The sequence below is a fragment of the Lepidochelys kempii genome, chromosome 1 (assembly GCF_965140265.1).
Source record: "Lepidochelys kempii isolate rLepKem1 chromosome 1, rLepKem1.hap2, whole genome shotgun sequence".
Taxonomy (NCBI): domain Eukaryota; kingdom Metazoa; phylum Chordata; order Testudines; family Cheloniidae; genus Lepidochelys; species Lepidochelys kempii.
Window position 1 is genome coordinate 205,349,862 of NC_133256.1, and position 25,999 is coordinate 205,375,860.

The following is a 25,999-nucleotide window of genomic DNA, read 5'->3' on the forward strand; positions in this document are numbered from 1 at the left end:
ATTCAAATATCTCAAGCATGCCTCTCCAGTGAGTTCTGTGCCCAAAGAGCGCTGGTCTCTCTGCTCCCTCTCAGGGTCACATTCACAACTGCTTCTCTTACTGTCAGCTGGCTTTCTTCTCTAAAACACACTGCTTGCTACACAATCTTCTAGCCCTAGCATTTGCAACCAGTCCCATGGAAACCACTCAGACCACACAATTTAGGCTGTCTATACTGCGCACTTGGCAGCAGCACAGCTGTGCCGCTACAGGAGTGCTGCTGTAAGGTACGCAGTGTAGCCGCTCTTTCTCAGCAGGAGAGAGCTCTTCTGCCGACAAAGTAAAACCACCCCCAATGAAGCGCGGTAGCTTTGTCAGCGGGAGAGTATCTCCTACCGATATAGCACTGTCCACTCTGGCACTTTGTCAGTAAAACTTTTGTCCAGTCTGAGGTGTGTTTTTTTTCACACCCCTGACTGCCAAAATGTTACCGATGAAAGTGCTGTGTGTAAACATAGAGTTTTGCTCTAGCTTTGCCATGTGTCTTGGGTGGTAGCCTCCTATTGTTTCCAGCTATCACTACACAAAGGGGCTTAACTGCTTCTTCCATTGAGCCTGAAAGTAGTTTAGCACACCCATTGGCTTTAATCAGGTCTCTGATTGTCTGTAGATCAAAGAGCCAATTGATGGCAGTCATTAACATCTTTCAGGGTAACAATACTAATCTGGAAAAAGAAAAGGAGTACTTGTGGCACTTTAGAGACTAACAAATTTATTTGAACATAAGCTTTCGTGAGCTACAGCTCACTTCATCAGATGCATGTAGTGGAAAATACAGTGGGGAGATTTCATATACACAGAGAACATAAAACAATGGGTGTTACCATACAAACTGTAACAAGAGTGATCAGGTAAGGTGAGCTATTACCAGCAGGAGAGCGGAGGCAGTGGGAACCTTTTGTAGAGATAATCAAGGTGGGCCATTTCCAGCAGTTGACGAGAACCTCTGAGGAACAGTAGGCGGGGTGGGGGTGGGGAATAAACATGGGGATATAGTTTTACTTTGTGTAATGACCCATCCACTCCCAGTCTTTATTCAAGCCTAAGTTAGTTGTATCCAGTCTGCAAATTAATTCCAATTCAGCAGTCTCTCGTTGGAGTCTGTTTTTGAAGTTTTTTTGTTGAAGAATTGCCACTTTTAGGTCTGTAATCAAGTGACCAAAGAGATTGAAGTGTTCTCCGACTGGTTTTTGAATGTTATAATACTTGACGTCTGATTTGTGTCCATTTATTCTTTTACGTAGAGACTGTCCAGTTTGGCCAATGTACATGGCAGAGGGGCATTGCTGGCACATGCTGGCATATATCACATTGGTAGATGTGCAGGTGAACGAGCCCCTGATAGCGTGGCTGATGTGATTAGGCCCTATGATGGTGTCCCCTGAATAGATATGTGGACACAGTTGGCAACAGGCTTTGTTGCAAGGATAGGTTCCTGGATTAGTGTTTTTGTTGTGTGGTGTGTGGTTGCTGGTGAGTATTTGCTTCAGGTTGGGGGGCTGTCTATAAGCAAGGACTGGCCTGTCTCCCAAGATCTGTGAGAGTGATGGGTCATCCTTCAGGATTGGTTGTAGATCCTTGATGATGCGTTGGAGAAGTTTTAGTTGGGGGCTGAAGGTGATGGCTAGTGGCGTTCTGTTACTTTCTTTGTTGGGCCTGTCCTGTAGTAGGTAACTTCTGGGTACTCTTCTAGCTCTGTCAGTCTGTTTCTTCTCTTCAGCAGGTGGGTATTGTAGTTGTAAGAATGCTTGATAGAGATCTTGTAGGTGTTTGTCTGAGGGGTTGGAGCAAATGTGGTTGTATCGTAGAGCTTGGCTGTAGACAACGGATCGTGTGGTGTGGTCTGGATGAAAGCTAGAGGCATGTAGGTAAACATAGCGGTCGGTAGGTTTCCAGTATAGGGTGGTGTTTATGTGACCATCGCTTATTAGCACCGTAGTGTCCAGGAAGTGGATCTCTTGTGTGGACTGGTCCAGGCTGAGGTTGATGGTGGGATGGAAATTGTTGAAATCATGGTGGAATTCCTCAAGGGCTTCTTTCCCATGGGTCCAGATGATGAAGATGTCATCAGTTTAGCGCGAGTAGAGTAGGGGAATTTGGGAGCAAGAGCTGAGGAAGCGTTGTTCTAAGTCAGCCATAAAAATGTTGGCAAACTGTGGGGCCATGCGGGTACCCATAGCAGTGCTGCTGATTTGAAGGTATACATTGTCCCCAAATGTGAAATAGTTATGGGTGAGGACAAAGTCACAAAGTTCAGCCACTAGGTTTGCCGTGACATTATCGGGGATAGTGTTCTTGACGGCTTGTAGTCCATCTTTGTGTGGAATGTTGGTGTAGAGGGTTTCTACATCCATAGTGGCTAGGATGGCATTTTCAGGAAGATCACCAATGGATTGTAGTTTCCTCAGGAAGTCATTGGTGTCCGGAAAATAGCTGGAAGTGCTGATAGCGTAGGGCCTGAGGAGGGAGTCTACATAGCCAGACAATCCTGCTGTCAGGATGCCAATGCCTTAGATGATGGGGCGTCCAGGATTTCCAGGTTTATGGATCTTGGGTAGCAGATAGAATACCCCTAGTCAGGGTTCCAGGGGTGTGTCTGTGCGGATTTGTTCTTGTGCTTTTTCAGGGAGTTTCTTGAGCAAATGCTGTAGTTTCTTTTGGAAACCCTCAGTGGGATCAGAGGGTAATTGCTTGAAGAAAGGTTTCAGAGTAAGGGTGAAAAAACCTGGATTTGTGCTGGAAATGGCCCAACTTGATGATCACTTTAGATAAGCTATAACCAGCAGGACATTGGGGTGGGAGGAGGTATTGTTTCATATTCTCTGTGTGTATATAAAGTCTGCTGCAGTTTCCACGGTATGCATCCGATGAAGTGAGCTGTAGCTCACGAAAGCTCATGCTCAAATAAATTGGTTAGTCTCTAAGGTGCCACAAGTACTCCTTTTCTTTTTGCTTGAAGAAAGTGGTGTTAGAGAGCTGCCTAGCAGCCTCTTGTTCATATTCCGACCTATTCATGATGACTACAGCACTTTCTTTGTCAGCCTTTTTGATTATGATGTCAGAGTTGTTTCTGAGGCTGTGGATGGCATTGTGTTCTGCACGGCTGAGGTTATGGGGCAAGTGATGCTGCTTTTCCACAATTTCAGCCCGAGCACGTCGGCGGAAGCACACTATGTATAATTCCAGTCTGTTGTTTCGAACTTCAGGAGGAGTCCACCCAGAATCCTTCTTTTTGTAGTGTTGGTAGGAAGGTCTCTGTGAATTAGTGTGTTGTTCAGAGGTGTGTTGGAAATATTCCTTGAGTCGAGGACGTCGAAAATAGGATTCTAGGTCACCACAGAACTGTATCATGTTCATGGGGGTGGAGGGGCAGAGGGAGAGGCCCCGAGATAGGACAGATTCTTCTGCTCGGCTAAGAGTATAGTTGGATAGATTAACAATATTGCTGGGTGGGTTAAGGGAACCACTGTTGTGGCCCCTTGTGGCATGTAGTAGTTTAGATAGTTTAGTGTCCTTTTTCTTTTGTAGAGAAGCAAAGTGTGTGTTGTAAATGGCTTGTCTAGTTTTTGTAAAGTCCAGCCACGAGGAAGTTTGTGTGGAAGGTTGGTTTTTTATGAGAGTATCCAGTTTTGAGAGCTCATTCTTAATCTTTCCCTGTTTGCTGTAGAGGATGTTGATCAGGTGATTCCACAGTTTCTTTGAGAGTGTGTGGCACAAGCTGTCAGCATAGTCTGTGTGGTTTGTAGATTGTAATGGATTTTTTACCTTCAGTCCTTTTGGTATGATGTCCATCCGTTTGCATTTGGCAAGGAAGATGATGTCTGTCTATATCTAATCTAATCTGGATGTTTAGAGAAGTCTCTGATACTTCTCAGTGTTTTCTGTTTCTGACTACCACCCTTTTGTTTCATGTTGCTGTAAATTTCTCATCAAATAAGGATGGTTGGTTGTGGCTGGAGCTCACTCTGGAATCACTCAGTGCTAATTTATTCTTTAATGAACTGCTCAAGCAACAACCTCCTCATTATCTGCTCATTGCCACAGACAACTTTTGTCTCATTCTCTTCATATTTCCGCTTCACATGGACACTACAATTTAAAAATTAATGTCAACTCCCCATTGAAACTCAATTAGAAAAAGCTTATTATACCAGCAAAACAGAGAGGCATCAAAAGAAATAAAAGAACTCCCTCAGAACCTGCCTTACATTCACTTCTAAAGTCAGTGACCACACTATCTGGTCATATAGTTAATGTAGAGGACATGGACTTAGGAGATCTGGTTTCTATTCTTAATTCTGACTCTGGCTGCAAATAGCTATTTTGGCACAGTCTAGGTGGTCAAGTTCGAATTGAGCACCGAGGGGATTTTCAGAGCTGTTTTTTTAGCACACCTACATGCTCTGAACATCCAGTAGGACAGGTATTCCATATGGGTAGTTCAAAGATATGGGCTCAGATATCAGTTTCCAAACAGCATTTTCAGAAGTGCCCAAGGGATCCAAAAGATTTCTTCAATGTTAGCGGTGTCAGAGGTAGTACAGGTGTTCAGTAGGTCCTCACTGACTGCACACAACATAAAGAGCCCACACAAATTTCTGAATTACAATTTGGCTTAATAATTTGTTTCATTTCCAGTTATGTAACAGGGCTGTGTCTGCTTTTTGGAGTGTTTCCCCACCTCAGCTCCATTTCCATTTCTGAGGTATTTAAATGTCTGATGTCACTGCTGGCTCCAAGGAGAGAGCTGTGCCGATAAAGCTAAAGACATAAGAAAAGGTCTATGTCTCCTACTTCAACTCCATTATCAAATGTCTTATGAGAGGCGCAGCTTTCTTTGGGAGCAGAAAGCCATTTCCCCCTCACCACCCAGTTTGTGAGGGGTCACCCCAGGTCCCTCCCCCTGGATAGGAGGAGAGAGGAGCCAGAGAGAGTGCAAATTCTCTACTGGCTGGAACTGTTCCTTCCATGCATAGGCACTGACTCTATGGGTGCTCCAGGGCTGGAGCACCCACAGAAAAAAATTAGTAGGTGCTTAGCACCCACTGGCAACCAGCTTTCCCCTTCCCCTCAGTGCCTCCCGACCGCTGGCGGCCCTGCTAATCAACTCCTCTCCTTCCCTCCCAGCACCTACCACCCGCCGCAGTCAGCTGTTTTGCGGCATGCAGAAGGCTCTGGGAGAAATCAGGAGGAGCAGGGATTGGGTATGCTTAGGGGAGGGGGCTGAACTGAGCGAGAAGAGGTGGAGTGGGGGTGGAGACTTGGAAGGGTGGGGGTGGAGCAAGGATGGGAGGGGGTGGGGGTGGGGCCTGGGGCAGAGCAGGGGGGTTGAGCGCCTATGCTTCCATGAAAGTCTAACTGATTCTGGCCATGACAGCATGTTGTCCAGAGTTTCCATGGTTGGCCTATTCCAGAAAGAAAATGAAGTTCTGCAGAGCAGAGCAAAGTTTCCTATCTAGTTGCGGTGCACGTCAAAGGGGAGATGAACATCAAGGCAGAGTAGGGGCTTGTCTATACTGGCAATTTACAGCGCTGCAACTTTCAGGCTCAGGGGGGTGAAAGTCAAAAGTCCCATGCGAACGCCTGTTCTCACTTTCTGGTGACATTGTAAACAAGAAGTGGGCAGCATTATCTCTCGTAAATGTAAACAACTTGTTTGTCGTAGTGATTGGCTGAACGAGAAGTAGGACTAAGTGGACTTGTAGGCTCTAAAGTTTTGCATTGTTTTGTTTTTGAGTGCAGTTATGTAACCACAAAAAAATCTACATTTGTAAGTTACAGTTTCACAATAAAGAGATTCCACTACAATACTTGTATAAGGTGAATTGAAAAATACTGTTTCTTTTGTTTATCATTTTTACAGTGCAAATATTTGTAATAAAAAATAATATAAAAGTGAGCACTGTACACTTTGTATTCTGCGTTGTAATTGAAATCAATATGTATGAAAATGGAGAAAAACATCCAAAAATATTTAATAATTTCAATTAGTATTCTATTGTTTAACAATGAGATTCAAACTGTGATTAATCAACAACCCTAGAGAATAGCAGTTGCATGGACTCATTTGCAGTGGGCATTTGCCATGCTGCCTGGTTTGCATAGCTCCATAGACAAAGCAGAATCTGGCAGGGACATCCCTATACACAGGTTGGTCACAAGTATTCCATTCCCCTGTCCATACCTATTTATGATGCTTTTCTATGAATTCAAGGTTGTCAGATTGTTGGACTGATCCAGTAAGACACACATTGGGCTGGACAAATAAGTGGGTTTTTTTGGTTCACTAGCCAGACCAAATTTTAAAGAAAATGTCAGGTCAACTGAAAAAAAAAGTTTTGATTTTTTTCGGTGAGCTGAAAAACTAAAAAAATTGAGGGTCAAACAAAAACATTTCTTTAGAGTTTTTGAAGCTTTTTAAAATAAAGTTGAAGTAAAAGTCAAAACGAAAAATCATTTCAAATAGGAAAATCAAAATGATTAATTTTGAAAATGTCAAAATGAAATGTCACAATTTTTTTCAGATTTTTTTTTTTTTTACCAAAACAATTTGGTAAATTTGTGTCAGTTGACCCAAATATGCATTTTTGGTGCAAAAAAAAAAAAGTTGTCTGAAAAATTTCACCCCGCACTAGCCATATGTGTTTATTATGAGGACTGCTGAAGTGATTGACTTGGGATGGGAGGTGGGGCAGCAGAAGAGTTTTGATATTGTGACATGAATGTTTAATGGTATCTTGAAAATTCCCTGGCTGGCCATCCGGCTAAACCCTGAGTATTCAGACCCCTTGAGTGGTCAAATATTTCATCTGATTTTCCAACATCTTCACAGAATGCTTTGAAAATACCTCCCCTATTTTTACAGACCTTACAATGGTATAGTGAAACTTAATTCCTGAATGTATAGGAAGTGATCGGATACTAAGGTGATGAGTTCAATAGAAAAGTCTGCAATGTAAATAATGTCAAGGTCTCTTTTATGCACTTTATCACAGCAGCTGATCAAAATACACAGTTGATCCTCTCTATATTTCACTGCTCAACTATTAAATTTTTTATAACCAATGAGCACATACTGTGCATTTATCATAGTGAAAACACAATGTATTGTCCAGTCTTTCATAGGTTTATTTCCATTTTTTCTCTCTACTGTAATTTTTAGTTTTCTTTTATTGTTTTCTTTAAAATAATTTAAAAAAAACTCTTAACTATTCTCTTCCCACCCTCCCACTTATTCTGCATTTACATAATTCAAATTAATGTTTGTGTTTATTACTTTATAGGACGATTCTTCTTTTTACTGCTGTAGTTTGACAATCATTCTATTTTCTCATTTTTCTGTGCACCACTTTTAAGATAAATTACAATTTTAGGATCCATTTGTGCATTCCTTGCACACCTTAATGTTCAATCAGAACAATCAGGACCCATTAATGTTGACAGTTTGTGTTAGTATACTGGGGAGAGGGTAGGCAAGAGAGCACATCTTTGCACACATATATCAGAAAAAATTAGTCGTCTTTTAAAACAAGTGAAATTACATTTTTCAATTTCAATAAATGAATAAATAAATAAAAGCTAGTTAACATTTTTAATTCAAAAATATTTTTGACAAAATATTGTCTTTTCTCTAAGTGAAAGTGTTAATGGAAATGTTTTGCTTCCTTCAAAAATGTTCAGCTTTTTAATTAAAAATAGAAAATCAAAAGCAACCAAGAAACTGGAAAATGTCCACAAAAAAATTCTGCAATATTTTTTTAAAATAATGAAAATTTTTCATTTCGATCAGGGGTTATTTTGGTAGAAAATACGTACCATTTTCTAACCTTTTCTAAAAGTCATGTATTTTCTAAATTTACGTTTAATGTAAAGATGAATTTAGGCACTCAAACAGCCTTATGTTAACCAGTAGACTAGTATTCTAAGACATTTACAAATATGGGTATGTCTACAAATAAGCAATAGATGTTTTGGTTAAAGTTCTTAGTGATGGAGTGGAGGAATTTATTTAAAAAATTCTGTAGATACTTAAAATTACGAAGTTATTCCTCAGTAAAGTATATCTCTCTTTAAAACAGGTTTTAATTTTGGCTTAAGCAATTGTTGATAGTATTCTTTTAAGTTATGTTGTTGTTTCATCTATGTTGCTTCTAGAATTCTGGCAATGCCTTCAAGATTTTTTTTCCAATTTAGTGGTTACAAATGAAAAAATCTGAGCTGTTTTGCAAACATATTAGACAAGGTTGTATATGTTGGGCTTGATTCTTTCCTCAGACTAGTGTAAATCAGAAGTATTTCCATTTGAGTTGATAGTTACATTGGTTTTCCACTAGTTATGTTAGTATAAGAGAAGAATCTGGCCTTATATGTAGCAATAAATAAATTAAAACCTGAGGTATTTTTGATATCTGTAATTTATATGACATTTCTTGTTTTTATTCCATTTTAACACCCTATTCAGTTTTGGATGCCTTGAAAGACTAGTAAAACGTATTGCACTGGAATAAGAGGCATAGGAATTCCTTTCAAGATATCCCGCATTCGGTCCATGGGTTTTTACTGTCGTAATAATGCCCATTGAGAATGACATTCAATTTCAGCTGTTGTACAACCTTTGGACCTGATCCAAGGAATGTGGAGCATGTGCTAAACACCTACAATTCCCATTGACTTTAGTGGGAATTGTCGGGCGTGACGTTGCACTCTATATGATTTTAAGAAAATATGCTAATGAGTGTGAATATAATGTAACTGGAATATGCTTCATGCAAAAGGTCTCTTGTAAGGTATCATTATAAATCTTATAATCTACTGTATGTGTTCATCCTATTTGTATGAATGTATCATTCTTGTATCTGAAACTAGAAATATAAAATATAACTCTGAGGGCCTATTGTAATTATGCAAAGTGTGGGCCATTAATGATGGTTTGGAATCTTGATGGCTTCCATCAACTAGGACAATTGACTGTAGATGGCTCTGTTTACTTGTAAGTCTTCCTGTATACCTGTGTGCTGGCAAGTGGGTAATGAAATCTTACAGTGCGTGATCATGTCACCTGAACTGAAATCCATCTTTAACCTGGTGCTGTTCCATTTAGAAGGAGGAGTGGGAACCCAGAGAGGGATAAAGGATTCTCGCCTTATGCAAAAGATATATAAGGGGGTGGAAGAGAACAAAGGGGGCTGCAGTCATGAGAAATCCCCTAGCTACCACCTGAGCTGGAACAAGGACTATACCAGGGGAAAGGATTGTGCCCAGACTAGGAAGGTATCCGGTCTGTGATAGAAGCTTACTGAAACATCTCTGAGGGTGAGATTTTATCTGTATTCAGTTTTTTCTTACTTAACTAGGCTTAGACTTGCGTGTTTTATTTTATTTTGCTTGGTAATTCACTTTGTTCTGTCTATTATTTCTTGGAACCACTTAAATCCTACTTTTTGTATTTAATAAAGTCACTTTTTACTTATTAATTGTCCCAGAGAAAGTACTAATACCTGGGGTGGCCAACAGCTGTGCATACCTCTCTATCAGTGACATACAGGGCAAACCCTGTATAAGCTTTATACAGGGTAAAATGGATTTATTTGGGGTTTGGACCCCATTGCGAGTTGGGTAACTGAGTGATAGAGACAGGAACTCTTCTTAAGCTGTTTTCAGTTAAGCCTGCAGCTTTTGGGGGATGTGGTTCAGACCTGGGTCTGCGTTTGTAGCAAGCTAGCATGTCTGGCACAACCAGGCAGGGCACTGAGGTCCCAAATGGCCAGGGAAAACAGGCTCAGAGGTAGTCTCAGCACATCAGGTGGCAGTTCCCAAGGGGGTTTCTGTGATCCAACTCGTCACACTGGGGCTCAGCAGATTCTCAGCACCTCAAAAGATCAAGTTCTTTGCCAGTTCGCTCATGTTGCTTAATGAAGCAGATTGTTATAGGCAAAAGTGTTTCACATTTTCATAAAATCATCATGATCCTATTTTCATTATCATGAGCACTATTTTTTCTCTGTTGGCCTTGATTACTTCCACGGGCATCAAAATATATCTTCATCTGATTGTGGGATGTATGAGTAATGTGAGGATGCCTTTCTTTCACAATCTGAAGCACAATATGTAAGAGTTTGTTGGATGAAAAACACAATCCATGCCAGTTACTAACCCTAACTAGTTTGAAGCTTTAATAAGAAAGTTTTAGGACAATATACTGCCACCTCAATCAAGCAGAAAGCATAAGTAAAGCAGATAGAGCAGGATAACGTAATGATCCAGTCCTGGGGCGCAGGTAGGCTGTTTCTGTTATCATCAGATCCATGCTGGTCCAATCTGGTGTAAGTCCTGTGCTGCTCCACACCCCCTTTGTTAAACACACATCCTGTATACCTTTTCTTGTAACATGATTCAGGTGCAGATTATTAAAACTGCCTCATCTATTAATATTCTATTCTAAATATATTGTCATATACACTGACCCAAAATCCTTTTAACTGTTGCATTTTTACTTATTCTGCTAAAACTCTAATTGGTACCTCCTTCACTATCTTTTTTTAAGCTCCTCCTACTTACACAATCCAGCTGTCTTTTCATTGCCTTCATGTATTTCATTGTTTCTTATGTTTGTCTTATTCTATCTTATCTGCTTATTGTGGCTTTGGGATTACTTGTTGGCTAGCTCCTTTCAGTCAGTGTTCATCCTCCCTAGTCTGTTTTACTAGGCAGGTCTACATCTGGCTAGAAAATCACACATTTGTCTGGTTTGCTTTGCCCTGTTATGTACACCGGGGTGGCCAATCTGAGCCTGAGAAGGAGCCAGAATTTACCAACGTACATTGGCTCTTTGGCACAGTAATACATCAGCAGCCCCCCATCAGCTCTCTCCCTCCCTCTCCCCCCTTCCCAGTGCCTCCCACTCACTGGCATCCCTGCAGATCAGCACCTCCCTCTCCCTCCCCGCACCTCCCAATCAGCTGTTTTATGACATGCAGGAGGCTCTGGGGGAGGGGGGCGGGAGGAGCGAGGGCATGGCAGGCTCAGGGGAGGGGGCAGAAAGGGGTGGAGTGGGGGCAGGGCCTATGGCAGAACCAGGGGTTGAGCAGCGAGCACCCCCCGGCACATTGGAAAGTTGGCACCTGTAGCTCCAGCCCCGGAGTCGGTGCCTATACAAGGAGCCACATATTAAATTCTGAAGAGTCGCATGTGGCTCCGGAGCCACAGGATGCCCACCCTTGATCTACACAGACCAAGAGTCCAGGGTAGATAGGACACAAACCAACTTTTTGATTTTTTACAACCTTTGAAAGCTGTGTCAACAAGGCACATTCAGAAAGCAAAAATGTTCCCTTTTAAATTGTCTTATAACACTGTTAAATAGATATCTACTTCTCTAATGTTATTTAATATAGTTTTTATAACACAGTTCATTATACCTATCTTTACAAGCTCATTGCATAATGATAATGTTTTGCTGAAATGAAATTTCTTCATTATGAACCTGAGGTTTGTTTCCAGTGTGTAAGCCTTGAATTGAAGTTAATATATTCCATAACATTTAGAACTTCAAATATAACACTGTAAAGTGAGTTTTCATTTAATTTTTAGAACACACAAAAAAAAAGTAATGCACTTCAGGCAATTGGATTACACTAGACAGGACAGTTCATTAGAATGTTGAAAGAACTTTGCTTGTTGTGTGGAAGCCTAACAATGCTTTCACATTATATATTTTAGTTCATTTTGGGGCTCCAGTCCCAATAAGTGAAGGACCCTGTATCTCAGGTTGTTTTCTTTTTTGTTGACCCAGTGCATCAGTGCCATGGTGGTTCAGCATGTCTTCTCCTTGGTAAACCATTAATGTAGAGCAGTGATTTTCAACCTTTTTTCATTTGCAGACCCCTAAAAAAATTTTAATGGAGGCACGAACCCCTTTGTAAATCTTAGGCATAGTCCTCAGACCCCCAGGGGTCCATGAGCCACAGGTTGAAAACCACTGGTCTAGAGGAAGAAAGGAAGTTGGATGCGTTTGAAAATGTATCAAATGTAGCAATCTAATGTCTGATGGACATTCATGAATCTTGTAAAGGACCTTATTTGGCTAAGTGACCCTAAGGAACTTATATGGACCCTGTATCAGCAGAGACTCAGAGTAATAGGATGGGCTCCTTTGGTCTGCTTTTATGCCATTTTTGAAGTGATTTGTTTCCGATAGTACTACATCAAAGTCCCCAGAACAGCTTGTAGCTTTAACTCTCACAGTATATGGATGCACCAGACCAGTGGTGATGGACTGTGATTTCCAAGTTACAGCATTTCCTCAATCTCAGACACGTCTGTTCAGCAGGGATTTTTGTCATCTAATAGGCAGAGATGATTGGTTGTTCAGATTTTTTTTTTAAGTTGACATTGTCTGAGTTTGTGTCCATGTGATTTAGCTGTTCATTTAAATTTTCGTGTGAAGATGGGTGCTTAATAAATCATTCAATAAACAAAACAATTACCTTAGCGTCTCTTAACTTAATTTTATATTACTTTTTGAATTGCGTCACTATCTTTGTATGAAGCCAAAACAGTAAACAGAAGTGAAATATATATATATACACACACACACAGTATAAGTACATGTACATACTTTCTAAAATTGCACTAAAGGTCTGATTTTAAAAAGTTGTCTCTATTTTTGCACCTACAAATAATTGTAGATATAAATGCTCCTGTTAAATGTCAGACTACCTGATTTCACTCTCACTTAGATGTCTGTAGTGGGCACTTTTCTTTGCAGATGCTAAACTGTGTTTGCAAAATTGGAAGCAATTTTAAAAATCTGTCCCTAAAGACCTGCTCCCACAGAAGTTAATGGGATCTTTGCCATTGACATAACTGAGTCTGTAAGGGTAAAATTTATCCCTGTGCAGGGGGCTGGAACAAGGCCTACATCTTGCTCGAATCATCAAAATAAGACTGAAATGATGCATAGACCTTGTCCTGGCCCTCCAATCATGGATGAACACCTTGACTGAGGATTTCAGGGTTGCATTACTTAGCTGCCTTAAACCTGGAGCAATATAAAAGGAAGAAGTACAATTATTCATTTGAGTGTATTCTGCATAAAATGTTTCGATTGTATGATAATACAGCCTTAAAACTGCAGAGTCATTCAAAGTACTGTGCAGGGTCAGGAGAAAAAGAATATAGCTTGCTAAGTGTTCCTCATAACTGCAGAAAAATAAGTGAAATTAGTTTGCAAGTGAAACACTTCCTTCAGTTTAGGAGGTTGTAAATATTTTAAGCCACAAAGGACTTAAGTAACCTTACCATATTTTACAAAATAAGATTGTTGGAAGGAAGCTGTCATTCCCTTATAAAGCAGGGCAAAAAGATTGATACTTCATAAAAACATAAATGAAATATGTATATTCTTAAATAGTGTATGTCATCATTTAAAAAAATTACTCAGGATAAAAATACTAATTTAGCCATCAACTCCAACTTGTATCTCAAAGCTAGAAATATTTTCTTTTGGAATCAAATGAATGACAAAGATAATAAAGTAATAAAGTATTGCATACCAGGCAAAGTATGTGCTTTTAATAAAGACAAACCTCCTGAGTGCTAGAATATACTGTAGGATCAGATAAGCATTTCAGTCTATGTAGACAGTATAGATATAATTAGATTTGAGCTGCAAATAGTCTACATCTCTCATGTGGATTCTCTTTTTAATGTAATGTAAATATTGTAATGTCCAAAAAATTGATTCTCTCCATTCATCATCTTTATGAAAATTGTATCTTATCACAAGAGACCATCATGAGATTTTTCCTAAGTGATATAGCACTGGGCTATTCTATAAAAATGATATGAATGTGGGAGTGAGAGTATGAATCATATCTCTGCTTGACTGCACTTGGTAATGGTTTATCAGCTCCATACCCCCTCGACTGATTAAGAGCTAATAAAGTGAACACTTCTTTGTGTGAATAGTAATGTTACGTTTCCTTTGTACGAAACATTAAACATACTCATGTCTCATTAATGCCTGTGTACTGAACTGGAAAAAAACTTTTTGTAAAGAAGAAAATCAGAATCTCTAGCTCAACGGTTCTCAGACTTTTTTTTATAGGGTGGCCCAAATACTCATAAAGAGATGAATCGTGTGTCTACCCCCTCCCAGTCAGGATTGCACGAAGCACATTAAGATGGCTCCTATTTCCTGACCCTATTAGAGGTAGGTAGAATGGCTCCTCCTCCTTGTTCCCAGCTTCTCCACTAGGAAGAGCTTGGACACCTGTAGAATGAGCTGGAAAAAAGGAGGAGCCAGCACCGCAGGCTGTGCTACCTCCACCAATCACATATTGGGAACTGTGTCCAAGCTACTCTGGCCTTAGGAAAACGGAAGGGACAACTATTTCAAAAGAAAACTTGTTGAAAATATGATTGTTGGTACAACTTTAAGTGTGATATTTTTTTCCCTTACAGGATTACGTACTGCCATCTTCCTTTCCAAAGTAAATGGCTCTACGTTGGAACAGAGAGGGGAAATACACATATTGTAAATATTGAGTCCTTCATTCTTTCTGGATACGTTATCATGTGGAACAAGGCAATAGAACTGTAAGTGTGGACTTTTCTATCACTTTCACATTGCTGGCCGTTCTTTTCAGACCAATCACTAGAATGATTTTATAGTCTCCTGTTTTAAGGAACATTTTGGTGCAGTACTGATTGTGATTCATTGTGAGAATTTTTCAAGGAAATTCAGTTTCTAGGTATATTGTAGTGATATCAAATATTGGTTTAAAAAGAGATATTTGTTTGGGACCCTATGTCATTAACCGAATAAATATATTTGCTTGAAATATTAAATAAAATACAGACAGTCATGGATTCCACAAACTCAGTAAACATCCTCTGGACCTAACTTTTTCATTGAACATACGGATTGGCAAAATGTGATCACCAGATCCTCTAGCCCAGTGGTTTTCAACTTATTTTCATTTGCGGATCCCAAAAAAATTTCAAATGGAGGTGTGGGCCCCTTTGGAAATCTTCAACATAGTCTGCAGATCCCAAGTGGTCTGTGGACCACAAGTTGAAAACCACGGCTCTAGATTAAGGCCACAACCTGAAAAGATGAATGGCGCCTATTGGACTACACAGCTTGCTGGAGAATTTTTCCCCCCTGGTCCAAGTTGTAGGGGAGGTCATAGCCAGAATGTATTGTCCATGACCATGGATGCTACGGCTTCTAAATGCCATCCCCCTCAGAGGTTACCTCAGTTTACCTATGAAGTTTGTGAAATGGGGAGAGGGTGTGATGCATTCTTGGGGTGCCCTGGACTGTGGGGTCAATTTGTTACCCTCCCTATCTCCAGTGAGAGAGGGAGCCTTGCTGGTGCTTAACTGGGTGTCATCTTCCTGACAACACCAGCCTGTTAGCCACCCAAACAATCTCCTCAGGACAATGTTAGCGCTCACTTTGCAGGTTAACAATTGGTGCACCCCAAATCCCAAACTCCTTTGAAGCATTCCCCTGTGATATCAAGCTCCTGTCACTGGCTACTCACAGAAATACCAGGTTTTCTATCCCCAAAGGACCGTGTACACATTAGCTTGTTTGATTCAACTGAGGATCACTTCCTATATAACATCACAGCACATCTATAGTGAAAACAATCAAAAGATTATTATCAAAGGTTAAGATTTAAGAGATAGTGAGTAAGAATAATAATGAAACACAGAAAAGTTACATATAAAGCAAAATTATAACACGCTTCCCAGAATCTACCCTAAACAGGTTAAACCCTTGTCTAAAGTAGTTTCTCTCATCTCCCAGCATCTCCAACCAACATGGCTGGCATCCCTCTTTTATGAATGCTAAAGCACTATCTTGGTGAAGGATCAAGAGGGGTCCTTCTGTCTGCTCCTTATATCCCCCAAAATTCATTATTTTGTCTCCAGAGGTCAGGATGACCACCTGAGGGTTATTCCCTGGTGTGCTGACTTCATGGTGACTTTATTTCCTCATGTTGACTTTGTATGCATTATCTTTTCTTCCAATGCTTAATTTAATATGAACCGATGTAGGCAGGTGAACATACATCCTCTGTCTGGTAGAAACCTGTTTGTCAACCCTGCCTTGGAGGCGCACTGCACCGGCCCGCCGCCGCCTTTGCAGCCTGAGAGCATGGGCGCCAAAAGCTCCCTAGAAGTGGGAGGGGCCCACCGGTGCTTGGACCATAGCCCTGCCCCTTTCCTGAGTGCTGCTCACTCCTCTCCACCTCCTTTCCGCCACCATCACTCACCTTTAAGGCAGGAAAAAAGCGAGAGGCAGAAGCTGTAATCTCTAAAGGACTCTTTCTCCATTGGTGGTGAATGCTACAGGTCCTGCCTCTCACTGGCTGGCCCAGCTGTAGGACTCCTCCTCCTGTGTGCTGATGCTGGAGCAACTTAGCTTTATATCTTCAGGGGCGGTAGAATGGGCAGGGGAGGAGTCAGGGAACTGTGGCCCCATCAATTTTAAAAGTGGGAAGGCTGTGCCCTCCCACTTTTTGCCAGCCGTGAGTGGATGGAGAGGAGCGAGTGGTGGGTGGGGCCTTGGGGAAAGAGGTGGAGAGGGGCAGGGCTTTGGGGTTGGGCACAGCATGGGCGGGGCCATGGGAGGAGATGAGGTGCCGGGGAGCAGGGCCGTGATCCAGGCACTGGTGGCCAGTGTTCCCTCTAATTTTTTACGTTCATGTGCGGAATTAATTGTGTTACGTGCACCAGTATGGAGGTGATGTGTGACACATCACCTTCATATTGGTGACGTAACAAAATTTATGTGGTGAGGGTGGGCCAAGGGGTTTGGAGTGTGGGAGGGGGCTCAGGGCTGGGGCAGAGGGTTGGGGTGTGGGGGAATGAGGGCTCTGGCTGGGGGTGTGGGTTCTGGGCTGGGACCAGGGATGAGGGGTTCGGGGTGTAGGCTGCCCCGGGGCTGTGGTGGGGAGAGATGACTTCCCCCAGCCCCGAGCTGCTGCGGGCCATAGCAGCTCTGGCAGGGCTGGACTGGGCTGGGCCGAGGGAGGGGCTCCTCTCCCTTGGCTGAGGCAGGTCCGCACTGGGGCCAGCAGTGAGGGATGCTTCTCCCCGCCGTTGCAGGTCCACGCTGGAGCTGTCGGGGATGGGCGCCTCTCCTCGCCACAGCCCTGAGCCCCTGCGTGGGGTTTAATGGGCAACTGTGCAGCTATGCAGCCACGCAGCTTAGAGGGAACTTAGCTGGTGGCCCCCCGCTTCTAGGGCGTTTCCGGCACTCCTGGGCATATCCTCCCCAGACAAAAGACTCAGGTGCTGCCTATGGGATGGGACAGATCTTTCACCTTTCTCATAGATTCATAGACTTTAAGGCCAGAAGGGACCATCATGATCATCTAGTCTGACTAGTTTATAACTGCAAGTGACCCGTGCCTCAGGCTGCAGAGAAAGGCAAAAAGTCCCAAGGGTCTCTGCCAATATGATCTGGGGGAAATTCCTTCCTGACCCCATATATGGCGGTCAGTTGGACCATGAGCATCTCAGCAAGACCCACCACCCGCCAGACTCCTGGGAAAGAATTCTCTGTGGTGATTCAGAGCCCTCCCCATCTAGTGTCCCATCACCAGCTGTTGGAGGTATTTGCTGCTAGCAGTGACAAGTGGGCTACATGCCATTGCAGGCAGTCTCATCGTTACCAGCCCCTTCATAAATGTATCAAGCTCTGTCTTGAAGCCAGTCAGGTTTTTTGCCCGAACTGTTCCCTGTGGAAGGCTGTTCCAGAACTTCATTCCTCTGATGGTTAGAAACCTTTGTCTAATTTCAAGCCTAAATTTGTTGATGATCAGTTTATATCCATTTGTTCTTGTGTCAGCATTGGCACTTAACTTAACTATCTCCCACCCTGGTATTTATCCCTCTGATGTTTTTATAAAGAGCAATCATTTCTCCCCTCAGCCTTAGCTTGGTTAGGCCAAACAAGCCAAACTCTTTGAGTCTCCTCTCATAAGGTAGGTTTGTCATTCCTCAGATCATCCTAGTAGCCCTTCTCTGCACCTGTTCCAGTTTGAATTCATCCTTCTTAAACATGGGAGACTAGAACTGTGACAGTATTCCAGATGAGGTCTCACCAGTGCCTTGTATAATGGTAATAACACTTCCCTATTCTACAGGAAATATCTCACCTTATGCATTCTAGGATTGTATTAGCTTTTGTGATGGCTCCATCACATAGTCATCCTGTGATCAATCAACATGCCCAGGTCTTTCTCCTCCTCCGTCACTTCCAACTGTAAGTCCCCGGCTTATAGCAAAAATTCTTGTTGTTAGTTCCTAAGTGCATGACCTTGAAATTTACACTATTAAATTTCATTCAATTTCTATTACTCCAGTTTTCAAGATCATTCAGATCTTCTTGTATTATACTTCGGTCCTCCTCTGTATTGGCAATACCTCCCAACTTTGTGTCATCTGCAAATTTTATTAGTACAATCCCACTTTTTGTGCCAAGGTCATTAATAAAAATGTTAACTAAGATTGGTCCCAAAACAGAACCCTGAGGAACTCCACTAGCAGTCCCCCTCCACCCTCATAGTTCACGTGTCAGTATGACTCACTGTAGTCTCCCCTTTAACCAGTTCCTTACCCAACTTTCAATTCTCATATTAATCCCCATCTTCTCCAATTTAACTAATGGTTTCCCATGTGGAAGAGTATCAAATGCCTTCCTGAAATCCAGGTAAATTAGATCTACTGCATAGCCGTTGTCCAAAAAATCAGTTATCTGCCAAAGAAAGAGATCAGGTTGGTCTGGCATGAAACACCTTTTGAAAAATCATGTTATATTTTATCCCAATTACCATTTATTTCTATGTCCTTAATTATTTTCCTCTTTCAAAATTTGTCCCAAGACCTTACATGCCATTAAAGTCAAACGAACATGCCTGTAGTTTCCCAGAGCACTTTTTTTCCCTTTCTTAAAAATAGGTACTATGTTAGCAATTCTCCAGTCATGGGGCACAACCCCCAAGTTTATAGCTTCATTAAAAATCATTGCACAATCAGTCCGATGCTTCTCCTCAGGTAGGGCTGTGGGTAAGAAGTCACAGTCTAATCCTTAATTGTACATTCATACCAATAGGAAAGTCAGATTTCCTGAATAAGGAATGCAGGATTGGTAGTAATGCTAGTGCCTTAGCCTGATAAATATCTTCACATTTCTAAAATGAAATAATATATATAAACAGAAATAAGTACAATATTTCTGGGAACCTTAGAAAAAGAGGTAAGAGCAATTAGGAACTGTTTTTGAGAAAAACAGCAAAATGCATGTAGCAATTGAAAGATTGAGAAGCCTTCTGAATATTTACTGGAGAGAAAATGAAATAGAAACGTTTTAGACTGAAGGAAGATTAGATAGATAATCTAGCTTCTGTCTTTTAAGGGAGAAGAGACAGGTGAATTGTGTTGCATAAGGGAATTAAATAATATATTTAAATAATGGCTTAAAGACCTGCTAAAATGGTAACATCTAGAGTGCAATAGGACCCTGAAATCATCAGGGAAAATAAGTGTGTTACTTTACTATAACTGAATGAGATAATTGCATTCCAGATAGCAATGGCTGGGTCAACTTCTCATCTTATTCTTATGCATTGACTGGGGTTTGTGCATGTGCATGTATTCAAATCTGGCAGAGTTAACTAATAAAAAATCGCAGGTATCTTAATACTAGAATTAAAACATTGCTATGGATTATGGACTCATCTGCCTCAGATTTTTAAATTATTTTGCAACTTTGGAGTTCTTTTAACTCCTCATTGCTAGTGGATGCCTGGACCCACATCCATGTGCAACTGGCAGAATATTGCCTCCCATCCTGTGGAACTCAGACCAGACCACACTGATTCTTGCATTTATGATCTCTAAATATTCACTGGGCCAGAGACAGAGAGAAAATGACCCTATAGCCTGGTAATTAGAGCCCTCACCTGAGAGGTTGGAGACCAAGGGTCCAGTCCCCCTGCTCTAATGACTCCTTAATTTAAAAACATGCTACAGCTTCAACTGGAGACATTGAGGGCGCTCCCCACATTTGAATATCCCATGGCTAAGGTACTCACCTTATCAGGCAGAGGGAGGGCTTCAATCAGGGGATCTCCTATATCCCACCTTAACCACTGAGCTAAATGTTTTGAAAGAGGTGCTCCTCTTGGCTGTTTTGTGTGGAGCTAGGTGGCCTATGAGCACATCTACCAGATTGGGCCCCACAGGTGAGACAGGCGGAGGAGCACCAATCTTTCCCTAATTGGTGGATCACCCTGGGGGCTTAGGCATCTGAGCACCTAGAGCGAGGCAGCCGTGCACATGCCCAGAGGCCGTGCACATGCCCTAAAGGGCTAGGCAGCAACTGAGTGGAAGTTTTGTAAATGCCAGTGATTCCTAAATCTGGGATTTAAAATGAGTTAAATCCCTAAATCCCATAGTGACTCTAGCCCTATATGGTTAATATTTATTTTAATTACGTTTAATGGTGAAAATGCACTAAAAGCTTAAGTAATGGTTGCATAATATAAACATAATATCACAGAGAACAATAATGACAAGTCATTCAATGTTATGTGGAAATACATATGGCACAGGATCCATTTAGGGCATAGAGTGAGTCCATGGTGCACACAGGAAATGCTGAAAGGTTAGATTTAAAGAGTTTTCTTATTTTTGGTGTCTTGATCATTTTTAGAGAAATCTTCCTAAAATATAGTCTAAGTAATACATTTAGTCATTTTGCTTAAAAACGTTTGCTTTTATGTGTTGATTAAACGCAGATTATGTGTTGCTTAATTCACAGAGATGGTTGTAACAATTTATAAGATGGCCTCTATTGTGGTGGGGAGAGGGGGAATATAATACCTTCCAAGTAAGAATACATTGAACCTAATTTTCGTCACATTTGCACAGGTTTTTCAGAGAAGTAACTGGTGACTTCAGTTGAGATACTTTTGACTTACAATTATATAAATAAGAGGAGAATCAAGCCCCTAGGCTCCATAGTCAAAGAAGGCAGTAAGAATATCTGTTCCCATCACCTCTGAAAACCATCCCTATGCAGGGAAAAAAAATCTGATAGCAACCCTGAAAAAAACTCTCAAGTGCTTAAAATAATTTTAGAAAGTAAAATAGATAATTAGATTTTGAAGAAGAGCCTTTCTCGCTGCATGACAAAGATAGCAATATGGCAACCAAAGTGGAGAAAGAGGAAATAGATAAGGCCCTCCCTACAGCCAGTACAAGCAGATACCAATGCATTATTACCTGAAATAAAAGATCTGCAAACTGATATTCATACTATATTAACAGGGATTGAAGAAGAGATTGCTGCTATGGGGGAAGAGTTGCTTGTTATGGAAAAATGGGTTGGTAAGATTGTTACATATTTGCCAGACTAAAATAATAAAGCTGGAGCAAAATGAAAGTGGTCTGCCAAATAAAATGGATAGTAATAACAGAGCGAGGCTAACATCTTGTCTACCCAGGGACATCCAGGAAATTTGATCCGAATTAACTACAGGTATGATTTTGAAGTGGATTAGTTAAATCACATTAAATCCCTGTGTGGATGCTGTTGTTCAGCATTGAAGTGGCCTTAATTAAGTTTAGTTTAAAGTCATTTTGGAAGTGAATTAAAATACACCGAAATAAGGTCACTTTAATTCTGAATGAGGGTGTTCACTCATCGTGTAATTAGACATAATATAGTATGAAAGCATCACTCATAACAATTTAGATCCATTTATATGTGTGCAGAATGTATGCTTTCATATGCAAAAATAGGTTTTTTTAATGGCTGTTACGCACATGTATCTAAATTGTTCCTGGGCTTCAAACTTACCATGTGTTAGAAAGGATAACCGGAATTTATAGTACAGTACATGATTCTACATAAGGAGTAAGGTCTTTTGTTGTTGATTGTGTGCAAATATCCTCCTCCATGGCAGTTTTCCAAACAGTTTTGGGTTGCCTTGTCTCTAACATAAATTTCCTTTTTTACTGAAAGAATTAACATTGCTTTGAATTGATTTTGTTTTTCAGATCCACAAAGACTCACCCTGGCCCAGTTGTACACCTAAGTGATAGCCCAAGAGATGAGGGGAAAGTGAGTACAGTAACTAATGATGTAAAATATTTTAATTATGTAAATATTTTAACATTTCATAGCTCTCCCTGACGTTAGCAGTTTTTCTTTTTCACTCATTCACTACTTAATCACGTGCCTCCATTGTAAGATCCTGAGGTCACTCTAAAATATTGCCTGGGAAAACTTTTGGAAAATATCGTAATTCCCTTTCTGCTGTACTGAGAAGAATATTATGGTATAAACAATATGCTATATTTTGAAGTCCTCATTCAAGCAAAGCTACTGTTGACTGAATGGTTTCTGAGTAAAAATTAGTATAAACTGTGTAAGGACTTCAGAATTTGGCCAAGTGTGTATTACATGGGCACATTTATGAATTCTTATCTTTGACAAGAATATTGATGGCAATATTTCATAATTGGAGCTTGCTGCTATTTGTGAACAGAGATGAAGACAGCAAAGAGCTGTCAATCATGGAAGTCAAGTACCCCACAAGCCCAGCTCCTGACTCCAGTTCCTCAGACAGGCAGGCAGTTTCAGAGCTCATGCTACTGTGGCCAATTCCCCCCTCTGCCACTACCTTTCTCCAGTTCTAATGGCTCTGCATCATGCTCTAGGCCCTCCTCCATCGCATTAGAAGCTTTTGGTTCTAGATCTGTCCCTACTGGCTCCCTTCTCTCCATTCACTCTCCTGACCTTCGTGCTTTAGACAGAGGTTTACCCTCCATAAAAAAAATGAATTTTTTCCAAAAGAAAAATTTCCCCAGTCTGGATTTTTGAATCTTTGTTCTTCTCCTCTTAGCAGGATGATACATAAGATCAAAGCCACTGGGGTGGGGGAAGAAACATACTTTAGTGTTGCCTTCTCTTTTTTGCCCCTGAAATTTGTCCCATGAAGAGGGTGAGTTATCCAAACCAGAATCTGTTAAATCTGACGGACACTCAGGAGATGTTTTTTCGAGTAGAATTTGAGGCCACTACTCTGTTAAAGTAGTTTGTTGTTGGCCTCCAGGCTGAGCCAGCCAAGCCAATTAGAAATTACCTCCCCAGAGACCTCCAGAAGGAATTGGTGATTCTTCCTGATGAGGTAGTAAGACACTAACCTCAACAAGTAGAAGTTTCCCAGCAATCAGAAAAGTCTTAATAGAGATGTCCTAAAATGTTATTAAAAGCGATATTTTAAAAAATGTGTGTCTAAACTTAGGCTTCTACCAGCAAGTCTACATTCAACTACCTCAATAAGTGGTATTACTTTTGCAAGTGTTGAGTACCCAGATCTGCTGTCTTTAGAGCTGCATTATGCACGGGAACAACACAAAATAGGAGTACTGGACTAGGATATGGTTGATTGTGCTTTTTTTTTTTGGTTTGTGAGCTATTTGTAATGGTAGTAAGGCAGAAACCTCCCTGTAACACCGGCAAAAGCAGTTTAAGGGGAAACTCTCCTAATCTAAGGCCAGACAGTGGAGCAGATCCACTAGAGCGGGGGAGCTCTCATGGGGATTTCACCTCAGATCCCAATCAAATCTATGAAAGATTCCCAGGATTTGGACCATAGTCTCCTGGGCCAGAGGACAGGTATCTGGCTAAGCATATCAGGGACAGATGGGTACAGGAGATACTCTGCTGAGGTCACTCCATACTAACACTTCATCCAAATCAAATATAAGAAAATTTGGTATTGTAGTTAAGGTCCTGGACTGTAAATCAGGAGATCTGAGTTCAATCCCAGCTGCCTCACAGACATTTAACCTTTCTGTGTCTTAGTTGCCCATTCATTTTTCCTTTTCTTCTACCCTTTGTCTTGTCTATTCAGATTAAAAGCTCTCCAAACCAGGGATATTTTATTATTATGTGCATATGTAACACCTAACACAATGGCACCTGATATCAGTTAGCTACTGGAATACCACAATAATAATTATTATAATAAATAAAATAACAGCAAACTCCACAGGCCCCCTAAGAACAACAACATGAGCAGTGTTCTCCAACAGATAGGAATCAGAAAGCCAGTACTTCTTTCATGGAGATTCGTACGAGTATGTACTCTCTTATAGGCGTTGGAGGTCCACAATAAGAACTGGGGACTTTGAGCTATACAGGCCCTTCAGATCATTAAACGAGCACCAGGAAGACAAATTTAGGATGGAAACCCTGGCATCCATATTAGCATCTCTTTCCACCAGGGATTGCCTTACACTGACAGATCTTGTGGATGTTTTTATTGTCCACATCCCTTTTTGTCCCTGCCTTCATTGTTATGGAAGTTAATTTAATTTGTGTTACCAAAATCAATAGTACTAGGACAAAATTCTTCCTTTTGGTCTCTAACCTTCTTTCTAAATGTTCATGGAAATCCTGGTGCTGACTATCTCCTTTTTCATGTTTGGACATCTTATGTGCAAGAGTCCAGCAAGCTGCCCAGATGGTCATTATGAAGTTCTAAAACCATGAGTATGATCAATGTGAATGGGAAGAGCCTGGTCCCCAACCAGTGGTCAGGGCAGGAAAGAACTCAGAGTGTAATAAATCTGCTAGAGTTAAAAACAATCAGATTAGCTCTTGTGGAATTTCAGCCTGTATTGTCAGGCCGCTAAATACTAGTCACATCAAATATAAGCTACAATGGCTTATCTGAACAGATGTTCCTAGTTCAACAGGAAAGAAGTGCTCTTTTTTTCAGTGGTCTTGGCATGACATTCCTCCTGTTATTGCAATGCACTAGCATGGACAAAGCATACATCAGCAATACACCAGGAGTGGAGTGTCACTGAGAAGATGTTTTAATCTTTTAGTGGACAGAACTATTAGCTGGAACTTGACATCCCTGAGCTAGAAAGAAGTCAAAAGTGCAAAATTGCTTCATCAGATAAAGGAATTCACACATGACGTAGGACCACCTGCTCAACGTCTTCCTTCCCCTTCACCATCCTGAGGAAATCTGTGCAAAACGTCAGTGAGAAGAAATGGCAGTAATACCATGTCACAACCGGGACATGGGAGATCTGACCTAGTGGTCTGAGCAGGAGTCAGGACCCAGGTCAGGTCAGATACCAGGAGATCAGAGTCTAAGATATGCCCGAGGGCAAACTGAGAATCAGATATCAGGAGGCAGACAGGGTGAGGTTACCAGGAGATCAGAGTCAGACAGTAGGAGCAAGTAGTGAAAGGGATGCAGTCCTAAGCAGGAGAAACCCCAATGCATGGACAATTTCCTGTTCCTGTGCTTTATTTAAATAGAAGCAGGGAACCAGTCAAGACCCCAGAGTTCCAACAGTTAGATCCCAGTAGTGGAGTCCTATCAGAGTTGAGCTTCTAGTTCTGGGTCATAGGATGACAGGTGTGAATTAACTGGCTCCTAAGAGCTCTGTGAGGCAAAGCTTGATTTGGGAAGTGATTATAGTCCAAGATCTCTCTGGTAGCATTCTCTGAAATGCTTCAGTTCTTCTCTGAGTGCTTGTTCATGTCCATTCCACTTTAGGTGTGTGCGCACTGCTTGCCCCATTGCCAGAGATTTTTCCCTCTGTAGTATAGCCTGAGTAATTTCTCACTTTGTCTTTAGAATATCATGGGGGAAGTGAAAATAACATCCCATTAACTGAGCTGGAGGAAAGAATAAAAAACGTCCTTATCCTCAGAATACAGTTGGACATTAAAATCTCCCAAAAGAGCAAAGATTTCTGTTAGAAATATTCTCAATTAACAGGTCAATAAAAGATTCAGGCTCTGCCCATAAAGATTCATTTTAGAAAGTAAAGCGCAAAGTGGGAAATTAAACATTAATGGTAATAGAATAGATTTATCTGGGAAAACAATACTATAGG

General features: G+C 41.1%; 1 protein-coding gene across 14 annotated transcripts in view; it reads left to right on the top strand.

Moving 5' to 3' along the window:
* Window positions 1-25,999, top strand: part of STXBP5L (syntaxin binding protein 5L) — a 441,073-nt gene that overhangs the window by 231,637 nt on the left and 183,437 nt on the right. For all 14 annotated transcript variants that reach the window (XM_073309811.1, XM_073309757.1, XM_073309702.1 and 11 more), the window contains 2 exons: window positions 14,504-14,638; window positions 22,127-22,190. In XM_073309811.1, coding sequence (XP_073165912.1) covers window positions 14,504-14,638; window positions 22,127-22,190 — 199 coding nt within the window. The remainder of the gene's footprint in view (window positions 1-14,503; window positions 14,639-22,126; window positions 22,191-25,999) is intronic.